General features: G+C 33.5%; 2 protein-coding genes across 4 annotated transcripts; one reads left to right on the top strand and one right to left on the bottom strand.

The window, feature by feature from the left end:
* Positions 1–3,626: 3,626 nt before the first annotated feature.
* Positions 3,627–5,397, bottom strand: LOC120257628 (berberine bridge enzyme-like 23). Its single transcript, XM_039265065.1, has one exon. It carries the CDS (start codon positions 5,386–5,388, stop codon positions 3,787–3,789), a length of 1,602 nt encoding a protein of 533 aa, XP_039120999.1. The 5' UTR covers positions 5,389–5,397; the 3' UTR covers positions 3,627–3,786.
* Positions 5,398–13,574: 8,177 nt separating this feature from the next.
* Positions 13,575–15,247, top strand: LOC120257626 (receptor-like protein 51). Of its 3 annotated transcripts, none has more exons than XM_039265062.1 (2): positions 13,575–14,563; positions 14,949–15,247. In XM_039265062.1, exons 1-2 carry the CDS (start codon positions 13,618–13,620, stop codon positions 14,951–14,953), a joined length of 951 nt encoding a protein of 316 aa, XP_039120996.1. In that variant the 5' UTR covers positions 13,575–13,617; the 3' UTR covers positions 14,954–15,247. The 3 variants fall into 3 exon arrangements, with proteins under 3 accessions (XP_039120996.1, XP_039120997.1, XP_039120995.1); XM_039265063.1 differs by having other exon boundaries at positions 14,944–15,247; XM_039265061.1 differs by lacking the exon at positions 14,949–15,247 and having other exon boundaries at positions 13,575–14,699.

Here is a 15,247-nt window from a genome sequence, read left to right as displayed (position 1 = left end):
TGAATTTCTTTGGGAAGGTCATAAGCAATAATTCTTTCAGAAATACTTTATTTGATATGGACGCCAACAATGAATGGGTGTGGAGACCTTTAACTTCTAAAGCCAATACTGTTGCTATTATTTATGATTTCCTTAATTCTGCAAAGGATAATATTAGTAGCAATTATATACTTAAGAAAGCTTGATGGTTCTGGTGGGTGTGTGATGTGTTAAGTTCACTCAAAAACTCACTCAAAGATTAAACACTCACACACAATCAAAGTAAGATAAAGGAGACAAGCAAATTGGTAACCCAGTTCGGCACAACCTTGCCTACATCTGGGGGGCCAGGCCCGGAAAAACAATCCACTAAAAGAGGTATAGGAACAAGGAGTACAACACTCACTTACTCTCTCAATACAAAGAATATCCTCTCAAGATTGCCCGACGGCCACATACTCAACTCTCACCGAAGAGTCTCTCACTTGTTGGCTCTATCCTAAATCTTTGAGCAGGATGTCTTATATAGACGCTTACCGAGCGTCTACAAAGTTACCTCTTTTAGAATTCTCCGCGGCTTCCTAACTTGGACACCTTCCAAAAGTTAGATGTTGCAACACCCTGCTTGCAATATGACCCACCTTCTGAACATGAGCGAGTTCCAGCGGATGCATCCCGAATCTGCGACCTTCAACCTCCCTGGTTCCTTCGATCCCGCCTCGTAGCGAGTTGACTCGACCCGAGCTCCCTCACGCTTGCGACCGCTTCCTTCCTTACATCACTGAAGGTCTCCTCTTCCGAGGGACGTGCCTACTCAAGGCACACGTGACCATCTCACCAAAGATAGCCACCGAAGATCTCCCGATCTTCCTTTCCAAACATGGCCCAAGTTTGGTCTTCCAAATGATATTCGTTTGACTCATGGAAATATTGTTACTAAACTTGATCTTGTCTTCATCCAAGTTTAACCTTCAATATCTTTAAGCATGATCTTTAATCATCCATGCTTGGATCTTCAAATCTCTAATCATATCTTATGCAATCTTCAACCAATCTCCTCATATGACTAGTCTCCATGAATAGTTCCGCCCATAGATAGCTCTTGAATCTTCCTTCAATATAGTAATGCTAAATATGGTCTTGATGATCTCCTTGGTATGTCTTTACCTTATTTAGTTTGTGTCTTCAAATAGCTTCACACCAAACTAAATCTTGTGTCTTCAAATAGCTTCAAATAATCTTCATGATCTTGAACTCTTGCCAATAATAGAATATTCCTCTCTCTTCAAATAGATCTTTCTAAAAAGGAGCTCTATCAAAGATATGAATTATTATCCCGGATTTTACAAAGGATAGATAATCATATCTAAAATAAACTTGTCTTTCTTGAAGAGATCCTATAGTCTTGATGCATTGTCCAAAAATAGTTTATCATCACATGGTTGTATTGAGAGGAATATCTGCTAAATAAAAACTTCAACCTTAATCTCCACCTTTGATCTTCATTAAATCTCTTCCTTGATCTTCATCACATGTCATGACCATATGCCATGTCATTATCTTAATCACCTCTTCTTTGATGAGTCACCACATGCCACGTCATCATCCTCTTGCCATGACAGCACTTCACTTGTCATATAATGCCAATCCACGTCATCAGACTTAACAGTTTTGCTTAGTTTCGTGTTGTGTTTTTTTACTTGTTTATGGGATTTCTTTTTGAAAGGGGCTAAAATTTTTTGTTTGGATTAAGTTTGAAATTTTGTCTTGCACCAGGTAAATAATTCACCGATAATTTCGTACTTTCAGTATTTGTGAAAATTATTTTATTGGGTAAAATAATTGTTTATTAATTTGGTAATGGCTTTTATTTTAGATAATTGTATTGTATAAATATTGGAAATTATTTATTATTGAATAAGTGTTTTCAGATATTTTGCTTAAGTATTTTCTCTTATTTAAGTATTATTTTAATAATTATGCTAGTATTGTGATTTCATTTATATGATTATTTTAAATGTTTTAAAATGTGAGTTTTTTTTTTGTATTCAAACATTGGTATGATCTGCTATCATTTGGGTTGATTAAATTATTTCCTTTATTTATTTATTTATTTACTTATTTATTTGCTTAATTGTTTTATTTTAATTGGAGAAATAAATATTTTGAATAATTTTAAAGGTTTTGTTTACTTAATCTTTATGTATTTAAATTCCTATATTTCCTTTCTTCCAAAAGTGGGATCTTGAATTTTTATTATTAAATCCATAGACTTGAGAATTGGAGGAATTTGGTAATTTCTAAATTTGTACCTTGTGTATAATTTAGTATCTGAATGTTTTGGTCTCTAAATAAGTGATATGCAACCCTATCAATTATCAATGGGGGGTTAAACCCTGACCTTGTCGACAAAAAATTCTAAAAAAATGAGATTGCAGTTTCACACCGTGTTCGTTCGGTGAAATAATAAAAAATCATCTGACATTCAGTATCGGATCACCAAGGGTAAATAAATTACCTCTGTTATTCTGGCTCGGGTTACCAAAGATAAACAAATGACTCTGCCATCTATAGTGAATTTGAAGACATACACTGGAATCTAGTACACTCTGCTTTGACTTCTGATTGTGATTATCTTCAATCACAATATTTTTGATATTATTGATTTCCGTGTATATCTCGGACATAAACTTTTTGTCCTACCTTGAATTTTCTTTATTTATGAGATCTCATTTCTGAGTATCAAATTTTTGGTGAATGACGTATTTTGGAAATGTTCTCTTATTAGAATATTATACTCTGCATTTTATTCTGCATTATGTTTAAATTTTTTTTGGGAGACCTATGCTCATTTCTGGTGAATTATTATTTGGAATTTTGAAATCTAATATTCTTTTGATTTCAACATTCTTGAATAGAGATATTACTTGAATAGCGATATTATTTTTGTTTAAACTTTGTTTAAACTTTGAGTTAATCTCAATGTTTGAAATCGAGTTTTATAAACCATGTTGTTTTTAAACAATTTTTGGATTACTTACTGGGCTAGTGAACTCATAAATTTGTTTTAAATCCTTTTCAAATCAAGAGTGGTATACCTGTATGGACTTTGAAAGACTATCTGTAGGTGTTGTCTTATTTTATTATAAAATTTGATTTCTTGTCATTATTAGTCCCTATATCCGTGTATTTTTTTTTTTTTTGGACTTTTTGTATTCCTGCACTGTATACTCTATAGAGTTTGTAACTCTGTGACTCAATTGGTTGTTATAATTTATCTTCTCTGATTAAGGTTCTGAGGCTTTACAGGTCTATGGGATTCAAACCCTGTGGATTTGCAGCCGTTTATCCGTGCATCGGGTTTGGCCGGGCCGCGTTTGGAGTGTTGCATTTTCTAACGCCAAAAACAAACTCAGGAAGTTGAGCTGAGTTCCTATTCTTTTAATTGGTTGTTTTACCACCAATCCTCACTCTGGAAGTCTGACATCGATTGATTCTTTAGAAGGCCAGCAATGACAATGCCAATTTGCCACCAATCCTCACTCCTGATCATCCCCTATCATGTCTTACCGGTGCATAGCATATCCTATCATTTCCACAAATAATATGCTAATGCAAGGACAAATTAAGTGATCACTAGACTAGAATTGAGTGGTGCTTAGAAATACAAATACAAATATAATGAAACTTAAATTACAAATTATTTATTAGCATATACAAACAATGAAGTTCGATGCATAAAAAAAAAAGGAAAAGAAAATTTAACTAGAAAACTAATACATGATTTTATCATATGAAAATGTCTCATCATTCTGACCTGTAAAGTGGAGGAATACTTTGCTCATTCCTAAAAAAATTCTCAGAATCAACCTGACCTTTCACAAGGGCCAACCTCTTGAAATTGCTTTTGAAGTAGTGTTTTCCCCAAACTTTAGCTCCTGAGTAGCTTATGGCATCCTTATTCATCCCCAGATCTAGATCTCTAAAGTTCACGTATGCAGCCCTGGGGTTCTTGGAAACATAAGGTCTCATATGTTTGTACAATCTCCTAATCACCCTCAAACTCTCATCAGACTCATTAGCACTACCATTTCTCCAGGCCACAAGGTACTGTATGTTATACAAGCTACCCTTCCTATGTGGAAATGGAGTTTCAGACTCTGGAATTTCATCCATCTTGCCACCATATGGAGCCATGTACATGAGCAATGACCTGCCACTCACTCCAACAAACTCATCCCATATCCCTTTCCATGCATCTCTAGCTATTGGTTCCTCCACAAAGTCAGACTTCCCTTTAACATAAATCCCAGAGACACTACTCCTGTTCAAGAGTGTCTCCAATGGCTCCCCATTCCTATACCCAGCATAATACATCACAGACTGAATCCAGCTCATCTCCTTACAGTCTTTTGCCTCAACACCCAACTCTGGAAAATTTTCCTTCATAATCCCCAGCAACTCTTCACATCCACCCATAAACTGGAAGTTAAACAGAGCCTCCATTCCCTTGGTCCCATTGTACATGGGTTGTCTTATGGCTGCCTCCATGTATACATTTTCATGGAGTTTGGAAGAAATTCGCTGCCACTTGTCAAGTAAATCAAGCACACCGTCAGCCAAACCTTTATGCATGGTGAAAACTGCAACCTTAGGCGTGACAGGAACTAATCGTACCGTCCATGAAAGTATGACTCCAAAACTTGCACCTCCACCTCCTCTGATAGCCCAGAAGAGATCTTCACCCATTGACTTTCTATCCAAGACCTTTCCATTAACATCCACAAGCTTGACATCCAACACATTATCAGCAGCAAGGCCATACTTTCTCACCAGGTTACCCATTCCACCACCACTTATGTGCCCACCAACGCCAACCGAGGGGCAAATGCCGGCAGGAAAGCTATGAACCGGACTTTTCTCAGCTATTTTATAGTAAAGCTCGCCAAGTGTGGCTCCGACCTCGACCAAGGCTGTATCGTGTTCTACGTCAACAGTGACTGATCGGAACTTTGCAAGATCAAGCATGATAAATGGACGGTGATCATAAGAACGGTAGGACAAGCCTTCATAGTCATGGCCACCACTTCGGACCCGGAGATGAAGACCAAGATTCCTGGTGCATATGACTGTTGCTTGGACATGGACATCTTGAGTTGGTGCGACGATAAAAAGAGGTGTCAATGCTGAGTTTGAAGTAGTGGAGGCAAAACGGAGGTTGTAGATGGTGGAGATATAGAGGGAGGAGTAGGAGGTGGTGTTTGGGAAGTAGAGAAGTTCTTGAGAGTGGTTAGTAGATGGTGGAGAATGGAGAGAGACACAGTGGAGGAAGGCTTCATGAGTTGGGATTAATGCCGTGGTTGGAGATGGCACTTGGGAGAGGAGGATTAATGCAAGGATAGAAATCATAATAGTTGGTAGAATCTCCATTTTAATTGACTTATGTGCTCACATGCAGCTTGGAGCTATTTATAAACAAAGCATTGAAATAAAATTATTTGATTTTGCTTGCTTTACTAGCAAACCTGATTTGACTCTTGAAAAACACGAACTGTCACATTGAAAGAAATTAATATTAATATTAATTAGGTGGGAACGTGCATTTGTGCTCATTTCTCTATATTTTCGCACAAATTATTTGTCAATTCCATACAGCTTTCTTCATGGGAGGTTAACTATTATATATATATATATATATATAAGAAACTCCATCGATCCAGAAGTTTGTAGAAGTCTTCACATTTAAAAAAAACACCTAAAATATTCCAAAAATATTCGTAGATTTTAAATATGCAAATGTTTAAACCTTGGCACCATGTATGTGTATAGATACACACGCACACACAAGTATATACTGACTGCAATATTGCATAACTAGGGAAAACAGAAATGGAATGAAGACTTGATTGGCTTTGATCCTTTGACGTCATAAACTTCAACCAAGAGCTAGATCATATCAAATGTCATCACGTTTCAGCCAGTTGAAATCTTGGAAAAGCATGGGAATTCAAAATGGGGTTAATTTCGGGTAGTTGAACGGTTGAACCACCGTGTCCTCAAATGTATTAGACCAGGGGAGATACCATGCATGGTACGTAAATTAAAGTCCCTCCTTAGTCCTTGCAAGAAAAGGATTGATGGTTGAGACAATACGAGAGGATGCTTAGAGCTGCTCCGGCTCTTTATTTCTCTTCTATACAGTGTACACTTTATATATATATTCCTATATATTTTTCCTTTGGCCAGGATATCATTGATCTAATGCTTATGAGGGTTGTCAAGAAACAGACACATTTAATAGTGTACTAATTAAGGTGACATATTGACCCTAAATATTACACGGGTAATTAAAGTTCTATCACGTGTATATTTAAAAAAATTTTAAGAATTAAATTGACTTAATAAATTCTCTGCCATACAATTCTAGAGGCAAGAGCAACAACATTCTCTCCTATGAATGATGAGGCTAATGAACTGTACTACTATAGTATTTCTATAGTATTATATACTATCAACTTAGAGATTTGACTTTGGGTTTGTTTATTCCCTATTCAAGTAACAATTCACTGCACTAGCTAGAGAATTTTTTTTTTTCCTTCAAATATTACAATAGAGCTAATTAATAACATTTAGAGCTAATTAATAACATTTAACTTAATTAATATTAGTATAAACTAAATATTTTAAATTTTTTTTTATATAAATTGTAATAAGTGTGTTATCAATATTCATAGTTTTTTTATTTAATTATTAAATGTCTTTAATTGAATAATTAATTTTTTCAAAGTACGTTAATTAAATGTTATAAAATATATGCCGGTGGAAAGGTATTTATCCTTCAACCAAACATAAGATCTCACATGATAAAAGTGAATATTTAGATTTTAGTAATATATATATACACCATTTGAAAAGAAAAGACTATAAAAACTTTTAATAAGTTATTTTGGGTAAGTAAACACATGAACATTTATTTACATGATTGAAGTATTTCAACAACACATTAATACTTAATTAATTCTTTGTAATACTATTTATTCTTTGTAAACTATTCAATTAATATTGAATATTGTCATTTGTTGTCATAGATTAGGAACCCAAATTTCAATTTGATTCTCTTTCATTTTTTCTCTTTTCTTTTCTTGTGGTAAATTACTTTGTGCCGTGGTTTTATCAAACTTAGAAAAAGCAAATACTTGGAAATAATAGAAATTAGAAACTGATAAATGCCTTAGAGAACCAATTGCATCAATAGTCAATTTAAGGTTCCTTGATATTTAAGTAAAAACCAAAAAAAGGAAGAAAACTCAAGGGATATGACACTCTATTTCATTTGACATCCCTTGCGTTCAAAGATCATAATCGCCACTTAATTTGACATGATTTGCATAAAAAGTGATTTGACCTTTTAATTAAATATATAATGATAGACCATTCATGTATTTCTAATAAAATAAAATAACTACAAATGGACCGGTTGTTAAAGTAGAATAGAAAAAAAAAAAAATGGAATTCAAATATAAACACAATACCAATACTATGAACTAACCTCCATGGATCTAAACATTGTCAAAAGAGTTTACATTAAAAGTACCATTGACCTTCTAACTTTTATTGTGCTTAGTTTTGTGATAATGATGAATAAATGGCAATAAAAGAAATATATTTCAACTGCTTATTTTTATTGTTCTGTTTTTCTTAATAAATTTGTGGTTTATTCATTTTTATCAAAAACAACTAACTAGTCTATCACCTCTTCTTAATTTTTTTAGATATCTTTTTTTAATAGGTTGTATATAAAAATCGAAAAGATGAGATTTGATTAAAATTATTGATTGATTGTGCACTTTAACCAGTCATTCAATCTATATTCAACTAGATTGATAAGTACAATTAAAATACTTAAAATTCACTAGCATTTATTGTTTTATTAGGGATTCAATCATATACATATATAGTAATATTTTTCTGTAGGAAACAATTTAGCTTAATCCATCAAAATAAATCAAAAGAAGTACACATATTAGATTCATGATCATCCTCTATTATTATTATTATTATTATTTTGAATAAAGTTGATAAACTATTGATTTCATTCAAAAATCATCCTCTAATATTATTGTCTGTGTTACCAATGTATAGCATGTCTCATCATATTTCCATAATTAATATGCTAATGGAAATACATAGAGCTCATTCGCTAAAACTAGCATTTTGCTTGCTTGCCTAATTAAAACTAAATCTCAGCATGAAAAAAATATGAGCATGATACTTCTCCAACGAGCTTCCTACATGTTGCGTGAGAGAAAGCGTGGAATGACGGTGGTAATTTGTCAAACATATGATGTATAATTTCATAAATATCTAGTAATAACACAATAGATAGGCAATGCAAAGAGAATATACAAGTGTTCACACAAGAACAAAAAAATTTATCAAATTTAACATGGTATGGCTAAAAAAAAAAAGTTTATATCCACTAGAGAATAATACTTCACTATATCTTAAAGAATAATAAGAGTACAAAGAATAAGCACAAGGCTAGAAGGATTACTAAGTTTTAAAAACTTTACATCACCTCAAAAACAAAGATCTTACCTGGCTTTAATAAGAACCTGAAAAAACAAGAGCTCGTTTTTTTCACTTCACTCTTTTTTTTCTTCACATTCTACACACCAAAACACTCACCTTTCATGTTTTTTTCTCTTAAAATTCAACAAATATAACTTTATATAAACAATAGAGAATTATAGACCATTATATCAAAAGAGATCGAGATTTGGTTTTTATCCCAATGAGCCAATCACATCTGAAAGATATCAACTCACTATTAACACTATATGCACATCTCTATCTTGACTTGAGTTATTGCTTGTACACATTCCTACAATTTAAGTCAATTTCAATTAAGCTTTTCATTTTATTATTAAATTACAGCAGGATGGTCACTAGCGAAACAATGCATAGTAAACAAACAAAACACCTGAAAAAGAATATATATTAATAATTTGAAAGGCATTCTTCTTGATTCTACGCATAGATCAGATTGTCACTTGAGTTGAGATAATTATTTTTTGAAACAATAATGTTGTCACACATAACTCTAACAAACCCATCATGCTAACTACACGTCAATTAATTTGTTGATGATTGCTCACCAAATTTTGTTGTCAAGCGGCAAAAGAAAAAGAAGAGGGAAAGAACAGCAATTGATGCAATATTTTAGGAACAACTGTATTTTAAAGGTTTTTTATAAGAAAACAAAAGCAATTGAAAGAACAATTAAGTATTGAACTAGAAGACATCAACAACAATTAAAAGACCATCATTGCCACAATTGGATAGATATATGGCACTGAACTGAATTGGCAGTGACTTAGATGTATAGAAGTTGGTGTTGGGTGTTTTGGCTTCTGTTGCTCATGCTACTTGGAGAAAAACCAGATATATTTTTTTTTAAAGAGACCCATTTCTGAACAAAGCCCATAACTCAAGCCTTTTTTTTTTGTGAGAAAGTCAATTGTAGTCTAATTGAGCTGCAATTTTGATATATAGCAAGCTCATGACACATAATTTTTTGATCTGTATGGTGGGATTTGGGAGCAGTGGCGGAATTAGAACCAAAATTAAAAAAGTGCTGAATTTAAATTTAAAAAGTTTATTAATATTAAACTATTTTATTAATTCAAACTTGAAATCAATTATTCAATAATATAAAATATACATTGATCCAAAAAATTTTATTTACACTTAAAAACCTATTATATCTACATAATTAACAATTAACTCAACTAATAGTTAAAACACTAAATTAACAAATAATAAAATTAAAAAAACAATTTAACACAAATTCAAAATCTAGTTCAATTATTAAATACAATAATTGTTTAACAAATAATCTAATGAATAATCAAAAATTTATAACAATTAATCATAATAAATATCTAACATTTTCACAACAAATAATCAAACGATATTTGATAGATAATCATACAAAAAATTAAACAAATTAAGTTAAATATAAAACAAATAAGATAAATCTTGTTCAAAAATAAAACATAAGCTCGGAAGAGATTGCACAAAAAGAAAACTCACTAATCAACCCAACCTATAATAATTTTTTTTTTTAGAAATTTTGAGGAAGCAATTATATTTTTGTAAGGTTTTATTATTATTTTATTTATTATTAATATTTTTTTACATTAATATCTTGAAATTTGATAATTATATATTGATAAGTTCATTAAAAACATATTTAATTATAAAATTTAAAAGCAAAAATATTTGAAGACCTATGATTGGCTAGCTATATTAGTTGTTATTATCACTTTTCGATTTTATTATTTTTATTTAATTTATTTTAAATGGTATCAATAGAATTTTAAAATAAATAAATAAATAAATAATATCACATTTCATATATAAATTATAATTATGATATATATATATAGGCGGAATCAAGGGGGGGCTCAAGCACACCCTTCCCCTTGATTCCGCCTATGTTTGGATGTTTTGGGGAGTATATAAAAATTACAAAACCCTTGATTCCGCCTATGTTTGGATGTTTGGGGAGTATATAAAAATTACAAAAATTCTTTGGCGTATGGAAAGATGTTTAGTATTTGATGTCTCTTATTTCCTGTTGGAATAAATTGTTTGCTAACATTAACATGTATTCACACCAGCAACCAATTGGTCTATTCGTATTTGAATTTCCATTAGAGCCTTTGTCAAGTATAACAGTTCGAATCATAAGTGAGAGAGGGTGTGAGTAGTGGTTATGTACGGGTGATTTTTACAGCTACATATGCATAGGCCCCACCCACACTTACTCCTTATAGGTTTGTGTGTGCCTCTACTTTTATTAGTTGTCTATCCACTCATATTAGTTAAAAAACATTAACATGTATTGACATCCACTACATCTTTTTTTTTTTGAGACAAGAGGAACAGACAGCCCGAAGGCCTGCTAGTCAGTCAGGGGCGTGGGTCCCCGCACACATGGGCGCTGGGACCACCAGCACACAACCATCACTCACATCTTCCAAAAATGTACCCTCAGCCGAAAATCGAACTCTCACCACTTGGTAAAAAGATCTATCGGCGACCCAAATACCAATAGACCATTTGGTCGTTGGCACATTCACTACATCTTAACAAACCTAAAATATATGTGTGTAATTGAGAGGACATTTAGACTGGATTACCAAAAAAAATTGCTAATTTTATATTGTTTAAGCTTCTATGAAAATATTAGTTTATAGTTTTTGAAAAAAATTAACACTAAAGTTGTTTATATTATAAATTAATGTTTTTGAAAATAATATAATTGTTTTGTTGTGTTATAACAGAAAAAGTGCTTTTTTGGTCAATTAAGAATTCCAGGATATATATATATAAAGCCCGATTCTAACATGGACTAAGTTGATTACATTACAAGTCAGAAAAGATCTAATGAACATCAACCAGGACATCAAAATGAGATAAAATTAACGGTTTTGTTCAACTTCACCCAAGTGAATTTGACCAAAGGAGTTTACCTCAGACACAGCTTAGTTTAATAACTCTCTGTTCCCCTCTTCTATGCATTACTCACATTTATTTGTCAAATTGTTCTTCTGTTTCTTTACGTCTGCAGCTACATGTCAACTTGAACATAAAACCGAATGGGGAATTTACCAGATCATCCAAAACAAACTGATCTAAAGAATAAAAAAGACAAACAACAAAAGCTGCAGCAAATACATAATAATGTATCAGCTTCAGTTTCATATGAAAAAATTCACTAGTTTCATATTTCTTTTTTGATATATGTGGTCCAAGACTTGAAAAGAAATAAGCTAGAAAATTTCGCGTCAATAATCAAATGAAGCCTCAACTTTTTTTTGTTCTCTGGCCTCTAATTCTAACGAATTGACTTCCATTGTCGGATTTGGGTAAGGTAGTTAACCTTCATTCATTTCAATGCCTCGTAAAATGGATGATCCACTTATGACAATCATTTTTTTTTATGCAACTCATCCCTCTGGAGTAAACGGCATACTCTTGTACTATTATTAGTTTGTCATGTCTTATTTTGTTTGTAACTGGATTTTTGTTTATTTAACAAAGTTGTGATTTAATTTATTCACTTTGAAATCCTCTTTTGAATCTAATCAATTAATGATGTGCACCCATTGTTCGTTGGGTTGTTTCTTATCTGATCAATGATCTAAATTGTGGTTTTATTGTCAAGTGTTCGGATCCTGGGTTTAACTAAGCTGTATTAAGGTCAAACTAAAAATGTGGATGATATATAAATAATGTCCTAGACAGTGCAATCAAACCATGAAGTGAAAGTTAACTTCTCTCAATAGCCTCAACCAACAACAACCCAACACAGAACATGTGCCATAAACTTTAATGTTATGTAGCTATAACTTATATAGATATAAAACTAAATAAAAGAGCAAGAGTGGACCCTATAAAAGCACTTTCCTGTCTCAAAGATCACTTCATTCTCTCCCTAATACTTGTGAATGTGAGAGAGGACCCAGTTTATTATTATCTCCTCCACTCTTGTCTGCAACCTACTCATCACTTGTTACATTGCCCATCCTATAACTCCATTATGCTTCAACTTAAGATCTAGATCCCTCTTTTTATTTTTATTTTATTTTTCATTTTTTTTTGGTGATCCCTTTCTTTACAGCTCTGCAAAAACATACTGTTGATTTCCTGAGGGAACAAGACTATTCTGATCAGTTAATTTAGCAGAATGTTATTTATGGGAGTTTGGCCTGTCACAATTAACAAATAAAATTTAAAAAAAAAACAGTGAAAATGAATGAGTCCGTAATCAAATTGTAATATGAATATATTGAATTAGTCCCAGTGGAGGTAATGATCACCATCACAGATTACTTATCACAACCCACTTCTGCCGACCATTGGAAGTGCAGAAATTAATAATAAAAAAGTAGTTTTATTAAAAAGCATTCTAAGCTACCACGGAAACAATCAAGTGGTTAAAAAATTTGACTATAAAAAAAAAATAAAATTAAAAGTTCAACTCCCTCCATCCAAATGTATGATTGAAATATATAATAAAAAATATCTGTTTACAATAATTTGTCCAAATTATTAAAAATACCACTTAAAAATAAGAATGATTATTTATTAATTTAAACTATCAGTCTGTCTCAAAAAAAAAAAAATATTAATTAAGAGGTCAAATTTAATTGGATTTTCTCCACCTCAGTAATCCAGTGTCTTTGGAATAGCATGAAATTTTTTTTAAAAAAAAATAATAGCAATAATAATAATAATAATTTTGACCTTTTTTATTCCTTAATCAATGATTTAATCAAACACAAAAATGAAAAGTAAATCTCTAATATTGATTAGTAAATGAAAACCACTACTCAAAATTAATTTTGTAAAGGAAAAAAGTTTAATTCAATTTCAAATTATTGAATTAAATTATTATATCCAATATATATGCTCCCTCCATTTTATCAAATTCATTAACCCTAATCCAACTATAAATATATATATTAATATATAATTTTTCCCTTTTCCCCCCTCATGGCTCATATAATAGAAAAAAAAACACACACACACACTCTTCTGTTACTCTGCTCCTCTCTCCAACTAAAAATGAAGCTCAAAATCCAACAACACATCACTCTCATGGTCATGGTCATGGTCATCATCTTCCTCCCAATCTCCAACTCCATCTCCCCATCTCTCTCTCCCATCCAATCTCCATCTCCCTCCTCCCCTCTCGACCCTAAACAACTCAAAGCTCTCCACTTTCTCGGCCTCTCCTCTCACAATCCCTGCTCCAATCCCTCCTCTCACCACAACGCCACCTCCTGCGACTCCTCCCATCCTTTTCGCCACATCATCTCTCTCACCCTCTCCAACTGCACCTCCTCCTCCTCCTTCCCTTCTCTTTCCCTTTCTCTCCGCTCCTTCTCCTCCCTCTCCTCTCTCTCCTTCATCAACTGCTCCATCCCTTCTCCTCGCCATCTCCCTTCCTCTCTCCACTCCTTCACCTCCAACTCCTCTCTCCGCCACCTCTCCTCCCTCCTCCTCTCCCGTCTCCACAACCTCACCTCCCTCTCCATCCTCTCCGTCCCCATCACCGGCTCTGGTCTCCCTCTAATCCTCTCCCAAATGCCCCACCTCGTCTCCCTCACCATTTCCCAATCCAACCTCTCCGGCCCACTCCCCTCCTCCCTCTTCTCCCTCCCTCTCACCCATCTCGACCTCAGCTCCAACAACCTCAATGGCACTCTCCCCATCTTCCCGCCCTCCTCCACCCATCTCCAATACCTCAACCTCGAGAACAACAACTTCCACGGCGTCATCCCTTACAACTCCTCATTCATCACCCATCTTCAGCTCTTCAAAATCTCCGGCAATCCCAACCTTTGCTACAACCACTCCATCCTCTCCTCCAAGCTCAGTCTCGGTGTCGCCAAGTGTGACCAGTATGGCTTACCAATCTCTCCACCACCAGCGGCTGACTCACCCCGCAAGTCAAACTCCGACGACTCTCTTGACGATGAGGATGATGGAAGCTTGAAAAGCACTAATGGTGAGCATCATGGTGGTGGAGGCCCTAACAAGCTTGTGCTCGGAGTCGCCATTACTCTGTCTTTCTTGGTTTTCCTTGTTATTTTCCTACTCTGCATTTCCAAAGCTTGCGGTTGCCGTTGATATTTTCCTATTCATTCATCCTCACAAAATCTTCTTCTTCTTTTTTTATTTCATTATTTTCATTTTCAGGATTTTTACTACAGTCTTCAGTTGAGGAAAATTTATTATTTATACACTACAATTTCACATTTATTTTCATTTTCATTATTTTTTCTTTTCATGAAATATTGTTATTATAAGAACTGGGAGTTGGTGATTTTGTCATAAAAGTTTTAATCAGAAGCCATGTTACAATATATATACTAATATATATTTTAGTGTAGCTTGATTGACTGATGTTGTGGGAGTGTTGGGTGGCTAATTTTGGTGGGGCTAGTTGGCAATGAAGGTTCACGAGACTGAGCATGCTTGGGTAGCAAGTGAAATAATTCAGGTTTGTGGATCACGTTTGATGGGTTATAATTATTCAAGTGTGTCCTTTGTTTTAACAGCTGGGATTGGTCAGATTCCCCACAGGGCCACAGCCATGAATATGTTATGTAGCAGCTAGAGTAACCTTTTTTGGATCATGTCTTTATGGACCAGATTTTTTAAATTAATGTTACTCCACAACCATTGGTTT

The sequence above is a fragment of the Dioscorea cayenensis genome, unplaced genomic scaffold, assembly GCF_009730915.1.
Source record: "Dioscorea cayenensis subsp. rotundata cultivar TDr96_F1 unplaced genomic scaffold, TDr96_F1_v2_PseudoChromosome.rev07_lg8_w22 25.fasta BLBR01002232.1, whole genome shotgun sequence".
Taxonomy (NCBI): Eukaryota; Viridiplantae; Streptophyta; class Magnoliopsida; order Dioscoreales; family Dioscoreaceae; genus Dioscorea; species Dioscorea cayenensis.
Note: the sequence above shows the minus strand (reverse complement) of the source record. Positions and strands in the feature narration are given on the sequence as shown.

Bases quoted from the DNA above. Each gene is read 5' to 3' on its own strand.
- LOC120257628 (XM_039265065.1), bottom strand. From the start codon at position 5,388: ATGATTTCTATCCTTGCATTAATCCTCCTCTCCCAAGTGCCATCTCCA.
- LOC120257626 (XM_039265061.1), top strand. From the start codon at position 13,618: ATGAAGCTCAAAATCCAACAACACATCACTCTCATGGTCATGGTCATG.